Source organism: Myotis yumanensis, unplaced genomic scaffold, assembly GCF_028538775.1.
Source record: "Myotis yumanensis isolate MYYU_CA2020_CCGP unplaced genomic scaffold, mMyoYum1.0.hap1 SCAF_7, whole genome shotgun sequence".
In the NCBI taxonomy this organism is placed as follows: domain Eukaryota; kingdom Metazoa; phylum Chordata; class Mammalia; order Chiroptera; family Vespertilionidae; genus Myotis; species Myotis yumanensis.
This window is the reverse complement of record NW_027223758.1, coordinates 31,761,013-31,779,867: the sequence shown is the minus strand read 5'-3', so window position 1 is coordinate 31,779,867 and position 18,855 is coordinate 31,761,013. Positions and strand designations below refer to the sequence as shown.

The 18,855-nt window shown below is 47.6% G+C and overlaps 1 protein-coding gene and 1 pseudogene across 1 annotated transcript; one reads left to right on the top strand and one right to left on the bottom strand.

The window, feature by feature from the left end:
• Positions 1-1,365: 1,365 nt before the first annotated feature.
• On the bottom strand, positions 1,366-13,774 carry LOC139013764 (signal-regulatory protein beta-1-like). Its single transcript, XM_070420060.1, has 6 exons — positions 13,699-13,774; positions 9,970-10,323; positions 6,391-6,711; positions 5,527-5,847; positions 2,010-2,119; positions 1,366-1,410 (listed from the first exon to the last, which is right to left on the bottom strand). Exons 1-5 carry the CDS (start codon positions 13,766-13,768, stop codon positions 2,013-2,015), a joined length of 1,173 nt encoding a protein of 390 aa, XP_070276161.1. The 5' UTR covers positions 13,769-13,774; the 3' UTR covers positions 1,366-1,410; positions 2,010-2,012.
• Positions 10,597-11,440, top strand: LOC139014503 (L-aminoadipate-semialdehyde dehydrogenase-phosphopantetheinyl transferase pseudogene; annotated as a pseudogene).
• Positions 13,775-18,855: the final 5,081 nt, after the last annotated feature.

The following is an 18,855-nucleotide window of genomic DNA, read 5'->3' as shown; positions in this document are numbered from 1 at the left end:
ATTCAATGCAATAAAATAATCATTCCAATATAGTTTTTCGTGAAAATGACAAAGTCATTCTATAATGCATTAAGACCCTGAATCGCACACCATTTTGAACAACAAAAAGTGTTGGGAAGATTTGCCCACAAGACGTATAAACACTGATGACAAAGCTGTCCTGACCAAGACAGGCTGTTTCTGACAGAGACAGGCAAGTAGCTCAAAGCAACAGAGAGCTCATGAATAGGACCAGGTATTTATGGAAAGTGGACATATGTCAAAGGTGGCAGCGCAATCACTGAATGCTGGGTAATTTATCCTTGTGGAGGAAAAAGTCCTCACCGCATACAACACACACACACACACACACACACACACACACACACACACATGCTTGGGCAATATACCCAGATCAAAGGCAAACTTCGAAAGAGCAAAACTGGATCAAAAGTGGAAAACAGCGTGTGGTAGAACAAAAGCTTCCAGAGGAAACCAACGCTGCTGATTGTGGACCACACAGAGGAACAAAAGGGGGGCTCCAGTATGTTTCAAGGAAGGAAATGCTGTATAAGAATGCTTGTTGCAAAGTTGCACTAGCTAAACATTAGATAGAGCTTTACTACCATCTTGAGAAGAATCTGTAAATCATACCATATCTTACAATAGAAAACTGTAGAGCATGGAAAATTAGTAAAATGGAGTTACATATGTCAACATTATTAAAACACACAGAACTGTGTTAAGCATACAAATAAAGTTCCAGAATGTTTTATACAGAAAATAGCATTTCCATAAAATGTAAAAGAGGCAAAGAAATATTAAATAGTGCTTAAGGATTTACACACATGTTGTAAAAATGTAAAACCAGGAATGAAAATACTGAATTTCAAAGTTTTTTCAAAAGAAACAGAGAACATAATAGCAATATGTTAATGTTTCACAAAGAGAGATGGTAGGTCCATAGATACCATTAATATTCTTTATAAATTTCAAAATAGTAAAATGTTTATTCAACTTAAGTGATTTCAAATATCTATGTGTTAAAATAAAAGTATATCGGCAGAAGCTCTGGGTAAAAGTGAAATCTGCTCCGAATATTAAAAGTTGTTTATAGTCAGGGGAGGTGAAATCTGTTCTCTTCATGTTCTTGGTTCTGTTTTGGGTGGAGGCAGGGCCAGTGTGACGCTCAATGCATCAAGGTCCAGACATCCCTGAGTCACCGTGACCAAAGGCCATCCTTGATGAAGCCTTATTACCAGAGAGAAGCAACATCAGGAGGGTGTGGGAAGGAGCATGTTTGTGATGGAGGTGGGTTTGACAGAGTGAAGGGCAGGGGCCTTGGACAATCTGCAGGTTTGTGCAGCTTCTTCTTCCTACTTAAACCCCTTGGAGAGGACAGGAGGCAATATATCCCGTGGCAGGGAAGAGCTGTAGGGAAAGTCATTTATTCATTCATGGAAGCAAAAGGATCATTCATTCATTCCTGCATTAATTCCACAAATATTTTCTGAGCACATGCCAAGTGGCAGGCTCTCTCTTTGGCCTGGGTTCATGCACGGATAAGAAAGGAAGCCCCTACTCACCACACCCCCACACCTCCTTCTGGAATCTGAACTCTCTTCCATTCCCACATTCATCTTCACCACTAGCCTCTCAGGTGGGTTCTAGTAGCTGCCTTTGGCAATACTTTCTTATTCATCCCAAAGATGTATTGTAGGAAAACTGAAATATATAACAGTTTATGGGGGACTCTTTGCAGATTTGGTCTTGAAGCTTTGACCTTCATCCCACCTTGGACCATCATCCTCAGGGTCCCACATAATTTAATTTGAAAACCTTCAAACTCCAGGGCACCACACAGTGTGTAAGAGCTGGAAGTTTCTGAGAAAAAAGAGCATTCAGAATCTTCTCTTGAGGCTAAGTCAGGCTGTGGTGACCACGTGACCATGTGGGCACACCCTGGACTCCTCTTGCCAGGACAGGAGGTTGGCCCTGACATTCCTCCCTAAAAACTGCCTCCAACTCACCTGCTACAGGTCCCGCCACCTGTGGATGTAGGCGACTGAGACACTCATCACCAGCAGCACCTTGAAGCCCAGGAGGAAAGTCACAAAAATAACGGCAGACGTCCCTGGACCTAAGTGGGCAGAAGGAGACATCAACTGGGGCTCTGTGAGTTTAAATACCTTTGTCCACTCAGGAGCAGAGGCAACCCAGCTGCTCCCAGGAGCAGATGGAGGCGACTTGCATGCACCCCCAATGAGCTTGTATATGGCGGGGGCTGCTGGGGACAGGATGAGGTTGGCCAGTGCTTCCTGCTGCACCAAACAGGCGAGCAGCTGCTCAGACCCCTGCAGTGACACATTCACCAACTGCAAGCTCTCCAGGCTCATGGCTCAGCTCCCTGAAACATGGCAGTTCTCCAGCCAGGTGGATGCACACTCGATGGCTAGAATCTCTGCACATGGCAGGCAATGGCCACCAAGTCTAAGGATGGTGAAGACTGAGACACTGTTACTGCAGTGGGAACTGACACCACCCAGAGAAAGCAGACAATCCCTGCGGGAAGTCCACTGTGGTAGCCTGGGGACTCTTTGAGGATGCCTCATCTTCCCAGGGACAATCACAGAGGAGGATTTTCAGTGGTTCTCAACCTTCTGGCCCTTTAAACACAGTTCCTCATGTTGTGACCCAACCATAAAATAGTTTTCGTTGCTACTTCATAACTGTAATGTTGCTACTGTTATGAATCATAATGTAAATATCTGATATGCAGGATGGTTTTAGGCGACCCCTGTGAAAGGGTCGTTCGACTGCCAAAGGGGTCGCGACCCACAGGTTGAAAACCACTGACTTAGGTAATCGTTAACAGATGCCTGCATAGGTAAATGCATGATGAATGAGAGTGTGAATGCATGTTTGGATGGACAGATGGATGGATGCGTAGATGGAAGAATAAATGGGAGCAAAGTCATTGTACTCTTTAATATCTTTTCCAATTTTGAATTCTGACACAGGCTATGACATGAATCATATGTACTTAAAGTACATAATCTGTTGTGGGGAAGGCAAAACAAACAAGCAAGCAAACAAACAAACAAACAAAACCCAAACTTGAGGACATTGTGCTAAATGACATAGGTTAGTCACAAAATGACAAATACTGTGTGATATGTATATGAAGTGTCAGAGGAGTCATACTCAGAGAGACTTCCCCTGGAGACTCCAGAAGGGACATAGCCCTGCCAACCCAGTGTAGACTTCTGACCTCTAGAACTGTAAGGTAACATCATTTTTTTGTGTTAAGCCACAAAACATGAGGGTATAGTGGTAATAAGAATCTAATCCAGTGCCGGAAGCCAGTTCCAGCATGTCAGCAGGGCTGAATCATCTGGAAATGGCTGAGGGCATTTCCCCAAACCTGAAAAGGATGCATAAAATGATTGCCAGCTGCCAGACAGCTGAGGGCATTTCAATCTACATGTTATTGCCTCCTACTGGCCAAACACCTGAATAGACGTAGGAAATTCTTTCAATCTGACAATGGATTCTGTATACTAAACTCTGGCCTTTGATGTGTATCACTACCTTGCCTTAGGACAGTTTGTTTTAATAAATAGCTAGGGGTCCTGAGACAAGGGAGAATTTAGTTCCATTAGCTAAGTCTTCTCTGACTCCCCAAAATGCCTTTCAAAATTATGTTTCGTCTCTGGACTCTTAATTAATTTACACACAGCGCCTTCTCCTGATTCATGAATGCTTCTAGATGCTGGATCAATAACCCCAGAAATCCAGGGAGATGGGAAGATTTTTAAAGGACAGATGTAACTAAAGAGACAGGCCTGACTTAAAGTATATAATCTGTTGTGGGGAAGGCAAAACAAACAAACAAACAAACAAACAAACAAACCCCATGGTGTTTCACAATTGAGTGGTAAAGAGAAATAAGAAAAAGGGAGGGTGGAAATTTAGGGTCCTGAAAGACAAGAGAACCAAAAAATGCGAGGAATCATAACCATTCTTCCACTGTCAAAACCAACCAACAAACCCAAAACTCTGTGCACATACATGAACTATGTTAAACTGACAGAGAGAGGTCAGTTAACCTAGGAATAGTGTAAAACACATCAGTATGATAAGAATGACCAAAATGACCTGTATCCATACACCAAGCCCATTGGACCAGGCCTACGGTGGCCAGAGACTCAGAGCCAAGGTAGGGTGTGGCATCCGGGTGCAGAGGGTCATGGAGGCCTCTTTCACTTTGCTGCAGCCCCCTAACCTAGACAAGCCAAAGAACCACTGCTAGCCTTAGCACTAGCAGGTGTGCTGGGTCAGGCACGCTGAGAGCACCTGGAGGTAACGGCCCTGGTCTGAGGTCCAGGCGGAGATGGAGACTCAAACCCAAACCCAAGGTGGTCCAGACAAGATGGAGACTCGTCTGCCCTGCTCTCCCTGTTCAGTACAACTCTGACCCCTAGACATACCACCAGGTACAAGCAGACAAGGGCTCTAACAGGTGGAAGAGGAAGGCACCCTGGCTCAGGACCTAAGGCTGCAGGAAGAACACAGGGGCCAGAAATCATAGGTCACCCTCTCCTAACTCCCCAGGCACATACGTGACTCCATATGGCTCTGAAAAAGGAAAAGTGTAAAACCAGTCATCTAAGTTCCCCACCTCGATAAATGAGATAAGGGGAGCAGAATCAACCCAAAAGAGAAGAAAAAAACATTGTAAAGAGGAGACAAATAAATGAAATGGAAAACAGAAAACAGAGAAATAATAGACAAACTCCTTGTAACCAAAAGCAGGTTCTTTACAAAGACCAATGCAATTGAAAATCTTTTATGAAGACCTACAAAGAAAAAGAAGAAATGACACATTTCCAAGATCAGAAATAGAACAGAGGCTATTGCTATTGAACCCACAGACCTCAGAAGAAGAAGAAAATATTCTGATCAACTTCTCAGGCAGATATTTGTCATTATTGCTGGTTCATTGTTACAAATCTGGGGCCTGTGTTGTGACCACTCATGGTCACTTGGGTGCCCTGTTCAGACTCAAAGTCCATGTGTTCAGGGCTCCCCTGTGGAACTGCACAGAGCAGTAGGTCCAGGCACTGGCTGGGGTGACCTTACTGATGGAGATGGAAACGTCCAGGATGGAATAGACACATGAGGAGGTTAGGAAGGGCCAGGAGGAGGCAGGGGCTGACATGGCCGTGTGAATGCAGTGACTGTCAGGTGAAGAAAGCAAGAGGCAGACACTGTGACCAGGGCGGTCTCCCTCACTTGCTCACTTTTTCTTTAATGTAGATTGAGGTGAAAAGATCCATAAAGGTAGGTACCAAACTCTTACCCGTGGTGACTATGCAGTGTGGGGTTTGGGGGAGGGAGCTCACTTCTAAATTCTATTTTCTATTGAATGTACATTTGTAGATTATTCTATAATGAGCATGAATTAGTACTTATAATATTAAAATTAAAGGAAAAATTTAAATAGAACTGAATCAGTTGGAGTGGAGGCCTCTCCCTGGACTTTACCTTTGTCCTTGTCCTTCTGGTGAGCAGAGGCCATCAGGGTGAGGTTTGTGGTGAGTGCTGGCTGCCCATCATGCTCCACCTGGCAGGTGAGCATCGCATCCTCCCTGTGGGCAGACAGATTCACGAGGAGCCAGCTCCTCCAGCTGAAGGTCCCATCCTGGTTCTCTATGAGGGTCAAGGCCGTTTCTGTTCGGGACTTTTTTCTGTTCTCCAGCCAGGTCAGCTGTAGGCGCCGGGGGTAGAAGTTCTTCACCAGGCAGGTGATGATGTTCTCCTGGTTCCCTGCCATGGGGTGCTGGGTGGCCTCCAAGGTGGGCGGAACTGAAATAGCAAAGGGCAGAAGCTCTGACCTCATGGAACAGACAGATCACAGAGGGGGCTCCAGAACTTAGCTCCCCCACTGCGCAGAGGACGGGCTCAGACACGGAGGGTTCTTTCCTATGAATGAAATCATTGAGCACTGTAACTTGAACCCAGGAGGCGCTCAAGGACTGTACCTGCTATTAGGGTCATATGATTGAAATCAACCACCACAGCCCCTGGCATGCAGTTAGAACATACTAACTTCAGCAAAATAAATGAAATTACCAAGCACATAAAAGCTTAGCTTATAGTAGGCGCTCAGTAAATGGAGTTGCTATTGCTAAGGTAGATAAAAGTATCTAGTACACGGCTTAGTATGTAGATTTTTAACCTGCAATTAGACAGGGGTGGGCAATAGGCAGATCCATGTTCCTGGTGAAGAGAAGGACAGTGAGGAATTAGATTCCAGGCAGTTCCAGGCCTGGAGCAAAGAGCAGGGGAAGGAGCAGGCTGGGAGGACAGGGGCCAGGTGTGGCTTGGGCTGGGTGTGAGGGGCTCTACCTCGGATGGCCTCAGACACGTTGGCAGTCCCACGAAGAGGAGGGTCCCCCTTTAGGGTGTCGTGGGCCACCTGGCAGATGACCTGGGAGCGAACATCACTCGGGGTCAGGAGCACCCTGGCTGTGCTGGAGACGCTGTAGGGAGGGCTGTCTCCCTCTGGGTCTACGGTGGTCTGGGAGGCTGGGAGCTCATTCCCATCCTTGAACCATTTCAGGACGATGTTTCTGGGGGAGAAGCCGTGGGACTGGCAGGTGAAGCTCACTGTCTGCCCAGGCGGCGACCTGCCCGTGGGGCCCGATACCACAGGGCGAGAGGGTTTGGCTGTAAAAGGAACATAATGAACAATGAACATGACTGTGACTCTCACCACTAACCACAAGCATGTGGCACTGTCAAACCTTCTATATACTGTGTGTTATCCTTCTATTAATGGTGGGGTTGTCATTGTCCTCATCTTACATAGGAGGACACTCATGCTCCCAGAGGTGAACTCTGAGTGAGGGGCAGGGCCAATGAGCAGTTCCAGGCCTGCGTTCAAAGTCCAACTTTTTTCCCTCCAGATGATTTCCCACAGTCTGGGCCCAGGGACAGGGTTCCTGGTCAGTCTCATTTTTGTGCACTGGCTGTTCATAGCTGGTCCCCAATCCTTACAGACCCATGAATGGAGCGATGATTATCATCCTCATCAAGTGGGGAAACTGAGGACTTGGGGGAGACAGAGACTTGCCCGGAGCACACAGCTGTGGGATGACAATACCGTGGCCCAGTGAGGGTCTGTCGTCTCTATAGGCTCACCTGAAACATTCTATAAAGGCAGATTGGATTATATCATCAGTATTTGATTAATCAGTGACTTTATTAGTATTATGTTTTTCTACACAATTTCTGCAGGTGAGAAGCTGAGGCCCAGCCAAGTTAAGTGGTTCACGACACTGACATAACACCTTTATTTGGGGGTGCAATTCTGTGCTGGGTGATTCAGACAGAGCACCTTAAATCCTTTTCATTCTTCTAAAGGAAACCATGGTCATCACCATTTTGGAGATGAGAAAACTAAAACTGAGAGAATGCAGTGACTGTGCCCTCGGCCACTACTGTGCCCAGAGGTATTTCCTGTGGCCTCCCAGGTATTCACGTCCATCAGCAGAGCCAGTGCCCACCTTCAGGAGCCTGACCCTGACCACCACCTGCTCCAGGGAGGAGTGCCCTCCAGTGCCCAGGCCGGGGCCCTGCAGCAATAAATGGGAGAAAGGGCTCCTGACAGTGAGTCTAGACGATGAGCTCCTGCTCACTGGGGCCGCAGGGCCCTCTAGGACATGCCCCCTCCTCTCCCTCAGTCTGCAGAGACAGGGATGCTGCCCACGGCGGTGCTGGGGCTCAGCGACCCCTCTCTGCTCTGTCCAGGCCACTGAGCCAGGCGGCTCCTGCGGCTGCTCAGTGAGGAAAACACCACAAAGCAGGGGAAGGCCTCCTGGATGCCTCCACAGGCAGAGCCATGTCCTGTAGGAATAGTTTCAGGCCTTATCATGGGGCATTTGAGGGTTTGTCTCATCTCAGTTGGAAAGCTAGACCTGCCTCCCCTGAGGAACCTTAAAAATATATATTTTTTTTATGAGCAACATAAACATGCATGATTGTAAGAAAAGGGTTGGAGCTTTGTCTACACTTTGACAAGCACTGCGTAGGATTGTGGCGAGCAGGGTCTGCGAGTTATGCTGTTTGGGATTCAAATCTTAGTTCCCCTTCCTGCTTAGTTCAGGTTTCGTCTCTGAGCATCAGTGTCCTCATCTAACAAAAGGGCAATGGTGGCCCCTCCCTCCTGCACTGGCTGTGGGAGTAAATGCCACCATGAAGACATGACCCTTGACCTCTCCCAGCTCCTGCTTTCTCAGCCAGGGCATCACCTGGGCAAGTAGCTCAGGAAGGGGAATGAGCTCTCTACCAGGAGGCAGCAGATCTGAGTGGTGATGGAGCCACTGACACCTGTGATGGCCTCGGCAAGGGACACAGTCTGGTATCTTAGTAATACATGTAAATCAGGATAAGCCACCTTCCCTGCCTGTGTCTAGGATTTGTTGGGGAGACTCCATTGCTACTAGGTCTAGAAGGGGAATGTGGCAAGGCCCACACAAGTAAAATGCACACACCCTGTGACCTAGCAAAGCCACTTCCATTGGGGGCCTCCCTCTTGAGTAGGGTGACCCATGGAGAAGGTTATACCCTGTGTCACTGTGTGAATAGCCCAAGGCTGGGAACAACTCACATCCATCAACAGAAGACAGTGAATGAACGATGCTGTCTCCACAGGCCAGAGTGGAGGCAGCTGTAGAAGGAGGGGCAGCTCTAGGTGCTGATGTGGTTTCTCGATTTGGGGTGATGTGGCTGCAGGTAGGGAGAGGTTCCTCTTCACCTGCGCCTCAAAGTCTGAGTGTGAGGGGCATGTGAACCTCTGGGCATCAGTGAATATAAGAGGTGTCGTCTCCCGGGTAAACAGTGTGCTGTACTAAACTTTAATGCATTGCCTGCATTCACCAGGCTTTTTGATGGATAGAGTGTCTGTGTCTGAAGCAGGAAAAAGTTGCTAAAATCAGATGGGGTTCTGGAACAATCTCCTCACTCTCTGGCCATGTGACGGTGGACAAAGCCCTGTCGCCTTTTGACCTCAGGCGCTACTCTACTTGTGGAGTCAGGCTGGATGGTGTAAAGTTCCCCACTTGCTCACAGTTTAGCATTCAGGATCCTGGGCCTCTGGTAAAACTCCCTCAATGGGAACGGTGTTGCCTCAATGGGACGGCCCCTAAGTCTTCCTCATGGGGAGCCTCTTCCATGGGGGAGGGACATTCTGAGACGATCCTACTCTGCTCGGAGGCTGCGTTACAGTGACTGGCATTCTGGAATAAAGGGGGTTTCCAGACAGACCCACTGTGATCACCCACTTCTGGGCATCTCCTCCCAGCAGGCCTGCCAGAGTGAACAGTGAGGCTGGGTCTCTCAGCATTTCCTTCTCCTGTGATGTTTTTGAGGCTGAGATAAAGCAGCACCTTCTCTACTCCCTGCCCTCAGTGAGTTTCTTCCACTGGAGGGAAGAGAATGAGGCTTTCAGGGGAAGAGCCTTTGCCTGCTTTGTTCTGCAGCTGCCTCAGCACCCAGAACAGAGCCTGGCTCACAGCAGGTGCCCAGTGGGTGTCACTAAGGAGGAGCCTCAGCCCCATTGAGGGGAGCACTCCCTGGAGGTGGGTGAGGTCTGGCCTTGTGATGGGCAAGTCACTCAGCCCTTCAGTTCCCTCATCGCTGCAACCAAGGAGCTGACAGGATTGAAAGGCCAGGGCTGGGGAGCCAGACAAGTGGGGGTTCCAGACTTTTCTCACCATTGACCAGCTGTAGTGGCTGAGCAAATAGCATGACATCTCCAGACCTCAGCTTCCCTGATCTGCAGACGGGGTGTAATCAGACCATGAATCAGATCATGAGTATAATCCCCCACCTCCGTACCTGACTCTTAGTTGTTGCTTAAAGGTGGAAGTCGTTCTTACTGACTTGTTGTCACACATGAGGGACAAAGGATCCCCCTGTACTCACCACTCACGCTGAGCTGAGTGCCTGCCCCAGACTTGAACTCCATGTCATCACCACCTCCTTTCTGGAACTTCACACAGTAGTAGGTCCCTGTGTCTGCTGGGGTGATGTTACTGATGTGGATGGAAAAGTCCAAGTTGTCTCTCCTCGTGGCGTCTGAAACACTTGTTACTCGGGGCGAGTGGCCTCCTCTGAGACTGTAGATTAACTCCCGGCCTGGCCCTGTCCCTCTGAACCACAGTGTGGGCCCCACCGGGGTCAGGGAGGTCACAGTGCAGCTCAGAGTAGCCGTCTCTCCGGCTGCGACGGACACTGACTTCTGAGGCTGAATCACCTGCAGCTCCTCACCTGCCCCTCCTGGAGGGAAGCACAGAGCAGGTATTTATTCACCATATGGGAGCCTGTGGGCTGGGTCAGTATTTATCAACAACAGCTTTCATCGACCGAGTGCACACCCTGAATAGGCCTTGAGCCCAGCACTTTGCACGTGTCATACCTGTAACCCTCACAACCAACCTGTAATGTGAGAGCCTATAACAAATGAGGAAACTGAGGCACAGGAAGGTAATTAGATGTGGCAAAGAGTGGGTTTAAGTTTCCCCCAACAAGTGGGTCTGCTTGGTGCCAGCAATGGAGGGGTTGCGCTGGGCCTTTTCCTGCAACACCTGGCTGCCCAGCTGAGCGGAATGACTCCTGGAGGTGCCACCAGCAGCCCGAGGAGTTTGTCTCTGCCAGGGACGCTAAGGCAGCCATGGCTGGTCATCTGATGATGAGGATTTTAGTGCAGAGAAATAGAAAATCCCTTGGAATAACAGTCATTTGTAGGGAACTGCAAAAAGGAAACAAGTTTTTGCAAAAGACTCATCTATTCTTTCCCCAGTTTCATCTTTAACGTCTCCTGTTAAAGTGACTGGGTGGTACTTGCTGCTGAACCGGAGTTACAACTTGGAATTGAACCAGGCCTTGCTTAAACTTCAGAATGCCTTCTGAGTATGATAGAAAAGTTTACCAACAAAGAATGGGAAGCAACCAGAAGCTTTAAGGATGAATGGACTCGCCTGCATATGTTCTATGGGCATCGGGCCCTGAAAGAAAGCTTCATAGAAGCCATAGGTGCTGGACTAGGGTTTGAATCGCAATGGCTTGAATGTGATATGTCCCCATTGAACCTGGAGGCGGGCCAGGTTTATAAAGAAACACGCTTGTTCTGGATGGAGAAGGAGGAAAAGAATGGGCGTTTGAGGAGAGCCAAACAGATGAGCACCGTCTGTGGCAGTAGCTCCTAGGAAACCCAATGCATCCAGACATCAGGATACTTCATCTCAGGATGATCCCACACCCCCAGAGGCAGGTCCTGTCCTTCCCTACAGGACTTAAGATCACCTGCTGCTCCTGTGAGCCCTGCACAGCCTTCATGTTGGGACTGTTTCGCTTCAAAGAAGAAGTTCTGATGGGAAATGCAACAAAGTCATGATAAGTAAGAAAGGGAAATGAGAACTGTTTGTAATATTTTGTTCTCACTAAAAAATAAATGCCCATTACTATCAAATTTCATTTCATAAAACAGCTTGAAAAACACAGACACAACTTTTCATACTTAGAAAGCGTACTCCCAGTTCAAGAAAGCTTAGTAGAATACATGTTTACCTTTCTTCCTCCCCAGAATCACTCTGAATTGACAGAGAAATGGAACACGGTGGCGGAATCTGAGCTGATACAGGCAGAGTTCATTTTATTTCCCTTTGCTTTATTGTGCTTCACTTTATTTGCGTTTTCAGAGGTGTTAGGGGTTTTACAAATGGAAAGCAAGAAGACCCTCCCCCAGGGAAGGCCGGGAGTGGGGTGTGGGAGGGGAATGATTCACCAGGGAACCTGTATGCATTGTGCATAACCATGGACACAGGCAATAGAGTGGTGAGGGCCTGGGAGGGGTGGGCCTGGGTGAAGGGGGTCAATGGGGAAACACACACACACACACACACACACACACACACGCAAAGGGGACATCTGTAATACTTTCAACAATAAAGGTAATTCTTTTTAAAAGTCCCTCCACCAGCAAAAGGATTATGACTTGTTTTATCACAGAAGTCTGGAACTGAGCCTGCAATATCTCTGAGGCAGGCCTTACATGCTTGTTGCAGAAACAAAGGGAAAATGAAAAGATGCCATAAGGAAGCATTTAAGTTGTTGTCTTTCAGACACAACTACATCAGAGATAACGATTTCTAAAACATTTTCCTTGGAAAATGAATCCACTTTTTCATAAACTGGGAACATACTATTCTGTAATTCTTTTCTCTGAGCTGCACATCCGGTGTTAATGAATAATTTGTGGCATAACTTTCACTGGCTCTAAAGTGCTCTGTTGGTGGCTAATGTCAGGTAGGATGCTTGGAGCAGAGGTAAGTGTGCAAACAGCTGAGGGAAGTAACCAAGGGCATTAATGGTCTCACCCAGCACCCAGCTCAGAGGTGTCACTGAGGACACGTTCTTGCCTCAGCCTCAGTTTGTTTTGCCTCAGGCCTGTCTCATGGTCAGGAAGCTGCTGCTGTAACTGTCAGCTTCCCATCTTCACAGAATTGCATCTAAGAGTCGGACAGGCCATGTGTCCTCTCACATCTCAGATTTATCAGGGAGGAGTGCATGTCCCACAGCCAGGGCCAATTGCTGCCCAGCCCAGGGGAGGAGCCCACTGCCACCGCCAATCCCTGCCCAGCCCAGGAGGGGAAGCGCCTCTCTTTCTCTCCTTGGTGAGGCTTACTAGGTCCTTTCTCCAGTGGGAGGCCTGGCTGATCGCCTGCAACCCAGGCAGCGCCCTGGTGCTGGGGCGCCTGGAGGGCTGGGGAGCCTGCGCTGTCACAGCGGGTCGTGGCGAGACACACACACAGGTGCACACGCTCTCTGCCTCCGCGGACAGTCACTGAGTGTGGTGATCTCACACCCTGGCCCGGGAGTATTTTTCCGGAGACAGACCTAGCAGCAGTTGGCTTCAGGGGCCCCCATGTTAGTAATTTACAGGGAAAAGGAGGAATTTTTTTGTAGAAATCCCACTAGCTCTGTCCTTGTTAAGGAGGGGCTGGCAATGGCCTTTGTCCTCTGGTCATGCAGGGCTCTCTTGTCCTATCCGGGCCAAGCAGATCTTTCTGGATGCCCCTACCCCTGCGTTTTTTCTTTAAAGATGGGAGGTCGGTTAATACCTGAGAGAGTCAGATGTGAGTGGCTTAAAGGGCAGACTAGAGAATTGTATAAGTACGCATTGTAAATTAAAAATATGAGGTGCCTTATTTGCAATTCTGTTGGATATTGTAGAGACTCCTATATTTCTATCTGACAGGGATGATTTCCAGGGGAGGCGAATTTTGGTTAGTTTACAGACTGACTCTGCCTCCTGACTTTGGTGAAATATATCAAAGTCTCCTACTAGTCGTTCAAAGAGTATCTTCCCTGCTAGGTTCTTGGGTTCAAAGGCATTTTATGAATTACCTCCTGTTCAGCACCTAAGACTCAAAGCATCATCTGTTTTGTTGCCTCAGGTAACCAGTTGCTGACGATGGACCCACAGAGAAAACACTCAGATCCCTGACTTCATGCGCTCACATAAAGCCCTGTCCTTGGCCTTCTGTGCAGCCCTGGGTGACACACCCATGTTTCCCTGGAGGCCCTGAAATTTCAGGGGCAAAAAGAAATCCAGGGGCAGGGAGGGAAAATTCTATCCCAAGGAGTGCTCACCTGGGAGGCCCAGCAGTAGAGTCAGCAGCAGGCAAGGAGGAGGGCAGGGCCAGGAGGCAGGGATGGGCATCCTGGAGGCCTGAGGGGTCTGCTGTGTCCAAGTGTGTGCCCGGAGGCCCCGGACTCTCTGCTCTGTGAGAGGAGTGAGGCCCCAGCTGTGTGGTATAAGAGGAAGCGCCTAGGACGTAGTGACAAGGCTGTGACACAGTAGCCAGCCTCTATATTCTAAATAGTTCCTGCCTCTATATTCTAAATAGTTCCTGATTGTGAAATAATCAGTCAGGGAAGCAACCACAGGGTGAGCAGTTACTCATCTTAGTTTTCAGAGGGACTTGGACAGGCCTCCAGGGAGTAGTGCTCCCCCCTTCCCCCTTCCTGGGGCCTCTGCTCTCCACTGGCCCCTCAGCCCACCTGAGGTTCATGGTGACGCCCCCCTTAGGGGCCCAGGACAATACTGGTCTGCGGTGTGGGCTGTGTGCCATACTTCCCAGCCCAGGACCCTAGGATGTTGCCAGCTTATGGCCTCGTCTCCTTCAGCCTCAGCAAGAGCTAATAATTGGAGGAAGTAAGAGGGTTCACCAGAACCTGGTCAGCATTGGGATGGAACCAGGTCCTCCTCTGAAAGACCTTCTATTCCAACCACTTACTGATGGGACTGGAAAAACTCCACCCAAACACACAGTGTGGGGGGAACCTCAGAACTGGTATGTGCCTCCTTGCAACAAAAGACATAATAAACTCACATCTTTCCAGAAAGCACGTATATTACATGACCACATTTATACACCCAGGGGTTTATCTCAGAGAAATGCAACTGATGTCCATACCAAACACTGTGAGCAAAATAAATCCTACTTTAAGGATTTTCTCTTTTAGCAACTTTCAAATATACAACTCAGTATTGCTAACTGTAGTCACCATGTTGGATATTATATCCTCAAAACGTATATATTTTATAACTAGAAGCTTTGTTTATATAACCACCTTGACCTTTTCCCCCACTGAATGAGCAGCCTCTCACAACCACCAAACTTTTCTCTGTGTCTATGAGTTTCCCCCCACCCTCCAGGTTCCACAAATAACTGAAATCATACAGTATTTGTCTTTCTCTGCCTGACTCATCACATTGCATAATGCCCTGAAATTCCATTTATGTTGTGCAAATGGCAGCATTTCCTTCTTCCATATATACATTTTCTTATGCATTCACCCGCCGAGGGGCACTTACATTACTTGCTTGGCTTGTATATTGTAAATAATGGTGCAGTGAACATGGGGTTGCAGATTCCTCTTCATGGTAGTGATTTCATTTTCTTTGGATGTAGACCTGGGGGTGGAAGGGCTGGGTCATATGAAGGTTCTATTAGTTTTTTGAGGCCCCTCTATACTGTTTTCCATGGTGGCTGCACCAAACTTCTAATTGAATGAATTTCATGTTCTTTTTTTTTTTTTTTTTTTTTTTTTTTTTAAGTTTCTGGACCCTCTTTTCTGCTTCATCTAATCTGCTGTTGAACTCTTCTATTGAATTCCCCAGCTCAGTGATTGTATCCTTCAGCTTTGTGATTTCTGTTTGGTACTTTCTCATATTTTTTAAAAAACAAATTCTATTATTCATAGTATTACAGATATCTCCTATTTCCCCTTCTAGTAATTCCCCCCACCCAGAGCTTCCCACCCACCCTCAGGTCTTCACTACCCTATTGCCCGTGTCTGGGGGCCATGCATGTAACTATGTAAGTTCTTTGGTTCTCACATTTTGTATCTCTTTGTTGAAATTCTCGCATTGTGCAGCCTTGTTCTCATGGACAGGTGAGCATCGTTATGTGCATTTATAAAACTACCAGGTAAATCATTAAGATGCATTTCGGGAGTTTTATTTTATTCTTTGCTGTGGTGTTTGGTTCACGTTCCTCCACATCCTCATGTTCCTTGACTCTCCGTCTTGGTTTCTGTGCGTGAGATAAAAGAGGCACCTCTTCCCATCTTGGTGGTGTGCTCTGTTGCAGAAGATAAACGTTGTCACTGAGCCCTGTTCTAGCACTCGGCAGTCTCTCCAAACTTCGTGATTATCCAAACTGCCTTCTTTGTTCTCTGTTGCTCCCAGTAGCTGAGGCGCCATTTCAGTGTCCAGAGGGGAGGCAGGCACATGGGAAGCTGGATCCTCAGGCAGCAGCGGTTAAGTATGAATGTAGACCTCTATCAGGAAAGGCTGGGAGGTGGGAGCTAAGGCTCTTGGGAATAGCCAGGGAAGAACTGGCTTTTTGTTTTCTACAATCCCGTGGGCCCCACTAACACAAGCCCCACTGGCCGCCAGAGCCAGGTGGTCAAGGGGAGTGTCCCCTGAGCAGCAGCCGCAAGTCAGGGCTCTCACCCTGTGCACAAGCTGCTCTCAGGGAGGCACCAGCCACCGGGGGGGGGGGCCATAGAGGGAGCATGTGGACCTGACGCCCTCTCAGCTCCCTGGCTCTGGAGAGGATGGTGGGCCCCTGACCTGTGTTAGATGAGAAGCTGACCCTCTGCTGCAGCCTTTATGAGAAGCAAATAAGCCTCTTTCAGGGAAAGACTGGGCGCTGGGCATTTCTCTCTGCTGCCTCCTGGTGAGACCTGGGGGTTGGCGACAGGGAGTCCTCACAGGCCACTGAGAACTGCTGCTTTGCTGTCGTCCTTGGACCTTGTGGACTCAAGTCCTGTTGGCTCTCAGACATACTTTATTTGGGGGCTCATCCCTCATGGGGAAGTTTACAATTTGGGGGTGCTCAATGTTGGGTCAGAATCCCACTCCTCAAGGAGAAGTGGGAGGTGTGGGTCACCCCCCATTATATGTCACCATGCGGGGTGTGGAGTTATGGAGAGACTGTGTCAGGTAACAGCCTGAGGTTGTGGCTCATCTTCTTTTATTTGATTTAGGTGTGTTTTTGGTGTGTGTGTCCAAGGTCTGGGAGTTGCTCATCTGGTTTCTGGGTTTCTTTCTCAGGGAATTGTTGCGTTAGTAGCTGCAGTTTCAGTAAGTTTGTGGGCAAAGGTGAGGTCAGGTGCCTCCTAAGCCATCATCTTGAACCAAAGTGGTTTTGCTTTAAAGAAAAAGAATCTTAATTTTCTCAGGTCATGATGTAGCCAACACAGTCAGTGAGTTCAATGCCCAACGCTCACAGAGAAGCCAAGTCTGAGGCAAGAAGGTTTCATAGAGAAAAGATGTGTTCGTCCAGCTGCCAAACCAGGAGACAGACAGGGCTCAGATCCCTCTCCTCATAGGCCCTGGACTACAGACTCAGAGCAAATTTAAGGGGAAGCAGAAAGTATACATATGTGTTCATTCTATTCAGGGGTCTTGATCGGACAGTGTTGAAACTAAGTCACATAAGGTAAGGAATGAGAAAGGTGACAGAAGGTATAAAGGCATTCTTAGACGGTGGGGTCATATTGGGTGAGATGTAGGTGCCCAGCCAAGAGCAAATTCCTGAGCCCCCTCCATCTACGCACAGGTTCTGGCAAAGGGCAAAGTTTGTTTTCGGCCATCCATCGGGTTCGTGGAGTCATTAGTAAGCTTTCTGCACCTTTTCATGGCTCTGGGACCAGTCTGACCCGGTGGTCCATAGGCACTGTGGGGGGGTCTTGCTGTTCTCTTCTGAAAACAACAACAACAAGAACAACAACAACTGTTAGGTGTGGTTGAGTATTAGGGATTGGTTTTCATTACATTAGGGTTTGTTCCAGTTTCTGCCCATGCTAGCAAGTGTGTGACCAACTCTGAAGCAAATGTGGATCTTGCTTCTTTCAATAGATTAGTGGATGCAGGTGCCAGACTAAAAGTCGGGTAATTTTCCCCAGAAAAGTCTGAGAACGTGTTCAGGCAGCCAGGCCCCTGGAAAGGCTTTTGGTGTGATTACTTCACCGAGCTGGAAAACACAGAGTGTGAAAGTTCCTCAATGAGCAAAGGAAGAAAAGGGTCTGTATCACACACAGTCTTGTTCCGGACCCTGTGTGCGCCAACACATTGCTCTCTCCTCTCAAGCCCCACAATTCTTTGGGGTAGCATGATTCCCATCTTACAGGGAAAGAAGTAGGCTCAGAGAGTGTTAGTGAGTTGCTCAAGCTTACGTAGCTGGTATGTGTTTTCCAGTGTCTGAACCCACGTTTCTATGCCTATAAGACCTCAGAGGGAACTTCTCCACTGCGATTTGTCTAAAGGACTTTGAGTACATCTCACTCAGTGTCTGGTGTATCATAGGATTGTGTGGTTTTAATGGGTCGTTTGGTCCAGAGATTCTACACTTAGTCATTCCAGGTAAAAACTTTTTTGAAAAACAATTATATACTATATTTATCAAGAAAAATAATTTTCAGCCCTGGCCAGTATTTCTCAGTGGTTAGAGTGTCGGCCAGAGCACCGAAGGGTCTCAGGTTCTATTTCTGGTCAAAGGCATATACCTGGGTTTCAGGTTCAAACCTTGACCCTGAGTAGGGCTTGAGGCAACTAATCAATCTCTTTCTCTCTTTCTCCTTCTCTCCCTACTCCCTTTCTGCCTCCCGTCTTCCCTTTCACTCTCACTTAAAAAAAAATAATGGAAAAAAATATCCTCAGGTGAGGATTAACAAAAGAAAAGAAAAAAAACTAATGTTCGAATCACCTACCAGTGAATGTAAATGCCATTCCACAGGAGAAAGGGTATTTTAATACCAATAAAACAGAAAGATAATAATTAACTTCTTTATTTATTCAAGATATAATCATTGGGTATATATTATGAAAAATTACTTAACATCTCTATAAATAATCCTAAACCATGACAATTGGAATTCTGTGTGTGTGTGTGTGTGTGTGTGTGTTTGAGAGGAACTTATTTTTACAATACGTGAAAAAAAAAACCACCTTACTGAGAAAATCTACTGAGACAGGCATGAAGAGTGAGAGTGTGTGACATTTGAATGAAGATCCTCTTGCCTCTTCTTCCTTCAGCTCAACAAGAACAACCTCAGACTGGTACAGCCAGGACACAGGGCTGCCCCCTGCCCCAGCTCCCAGTTGAAATAGCATTTCAGGAATTTTCAACTTACCTGAAAGCACTGTACCTTAGCTACATAACATCCTTAAAGGGCAACCACAAAGAGTTGCTTTAAAGGCACACTCATTATTTAACCAACGGCAAAGTTAATGTG

Coding starts and splice junctions, on each gene's coding strand:
- LOC139013764 (XM_070420060.1), bottom strand. CDS start 13,768: ATGCCCATCCCTGCCTCCTGGCCCTGCCCTCCTCCTTGCCTGCTGCTG. Junction 6,712..9,969: donor CACTCAGCTCAGCGTGAGTG/GTGAGTACAGGG, acceptor TTCCTTTTACAG/CCAAACCCTCTCGCCCTGTG. Junction 2,120..5,526: donor CCAGAAGGACAAGGACAAAG/GTAAAGTCCAGG, acceptor CTGCCCACTTAG/GTCCAGGGACGTCTGCCGTT.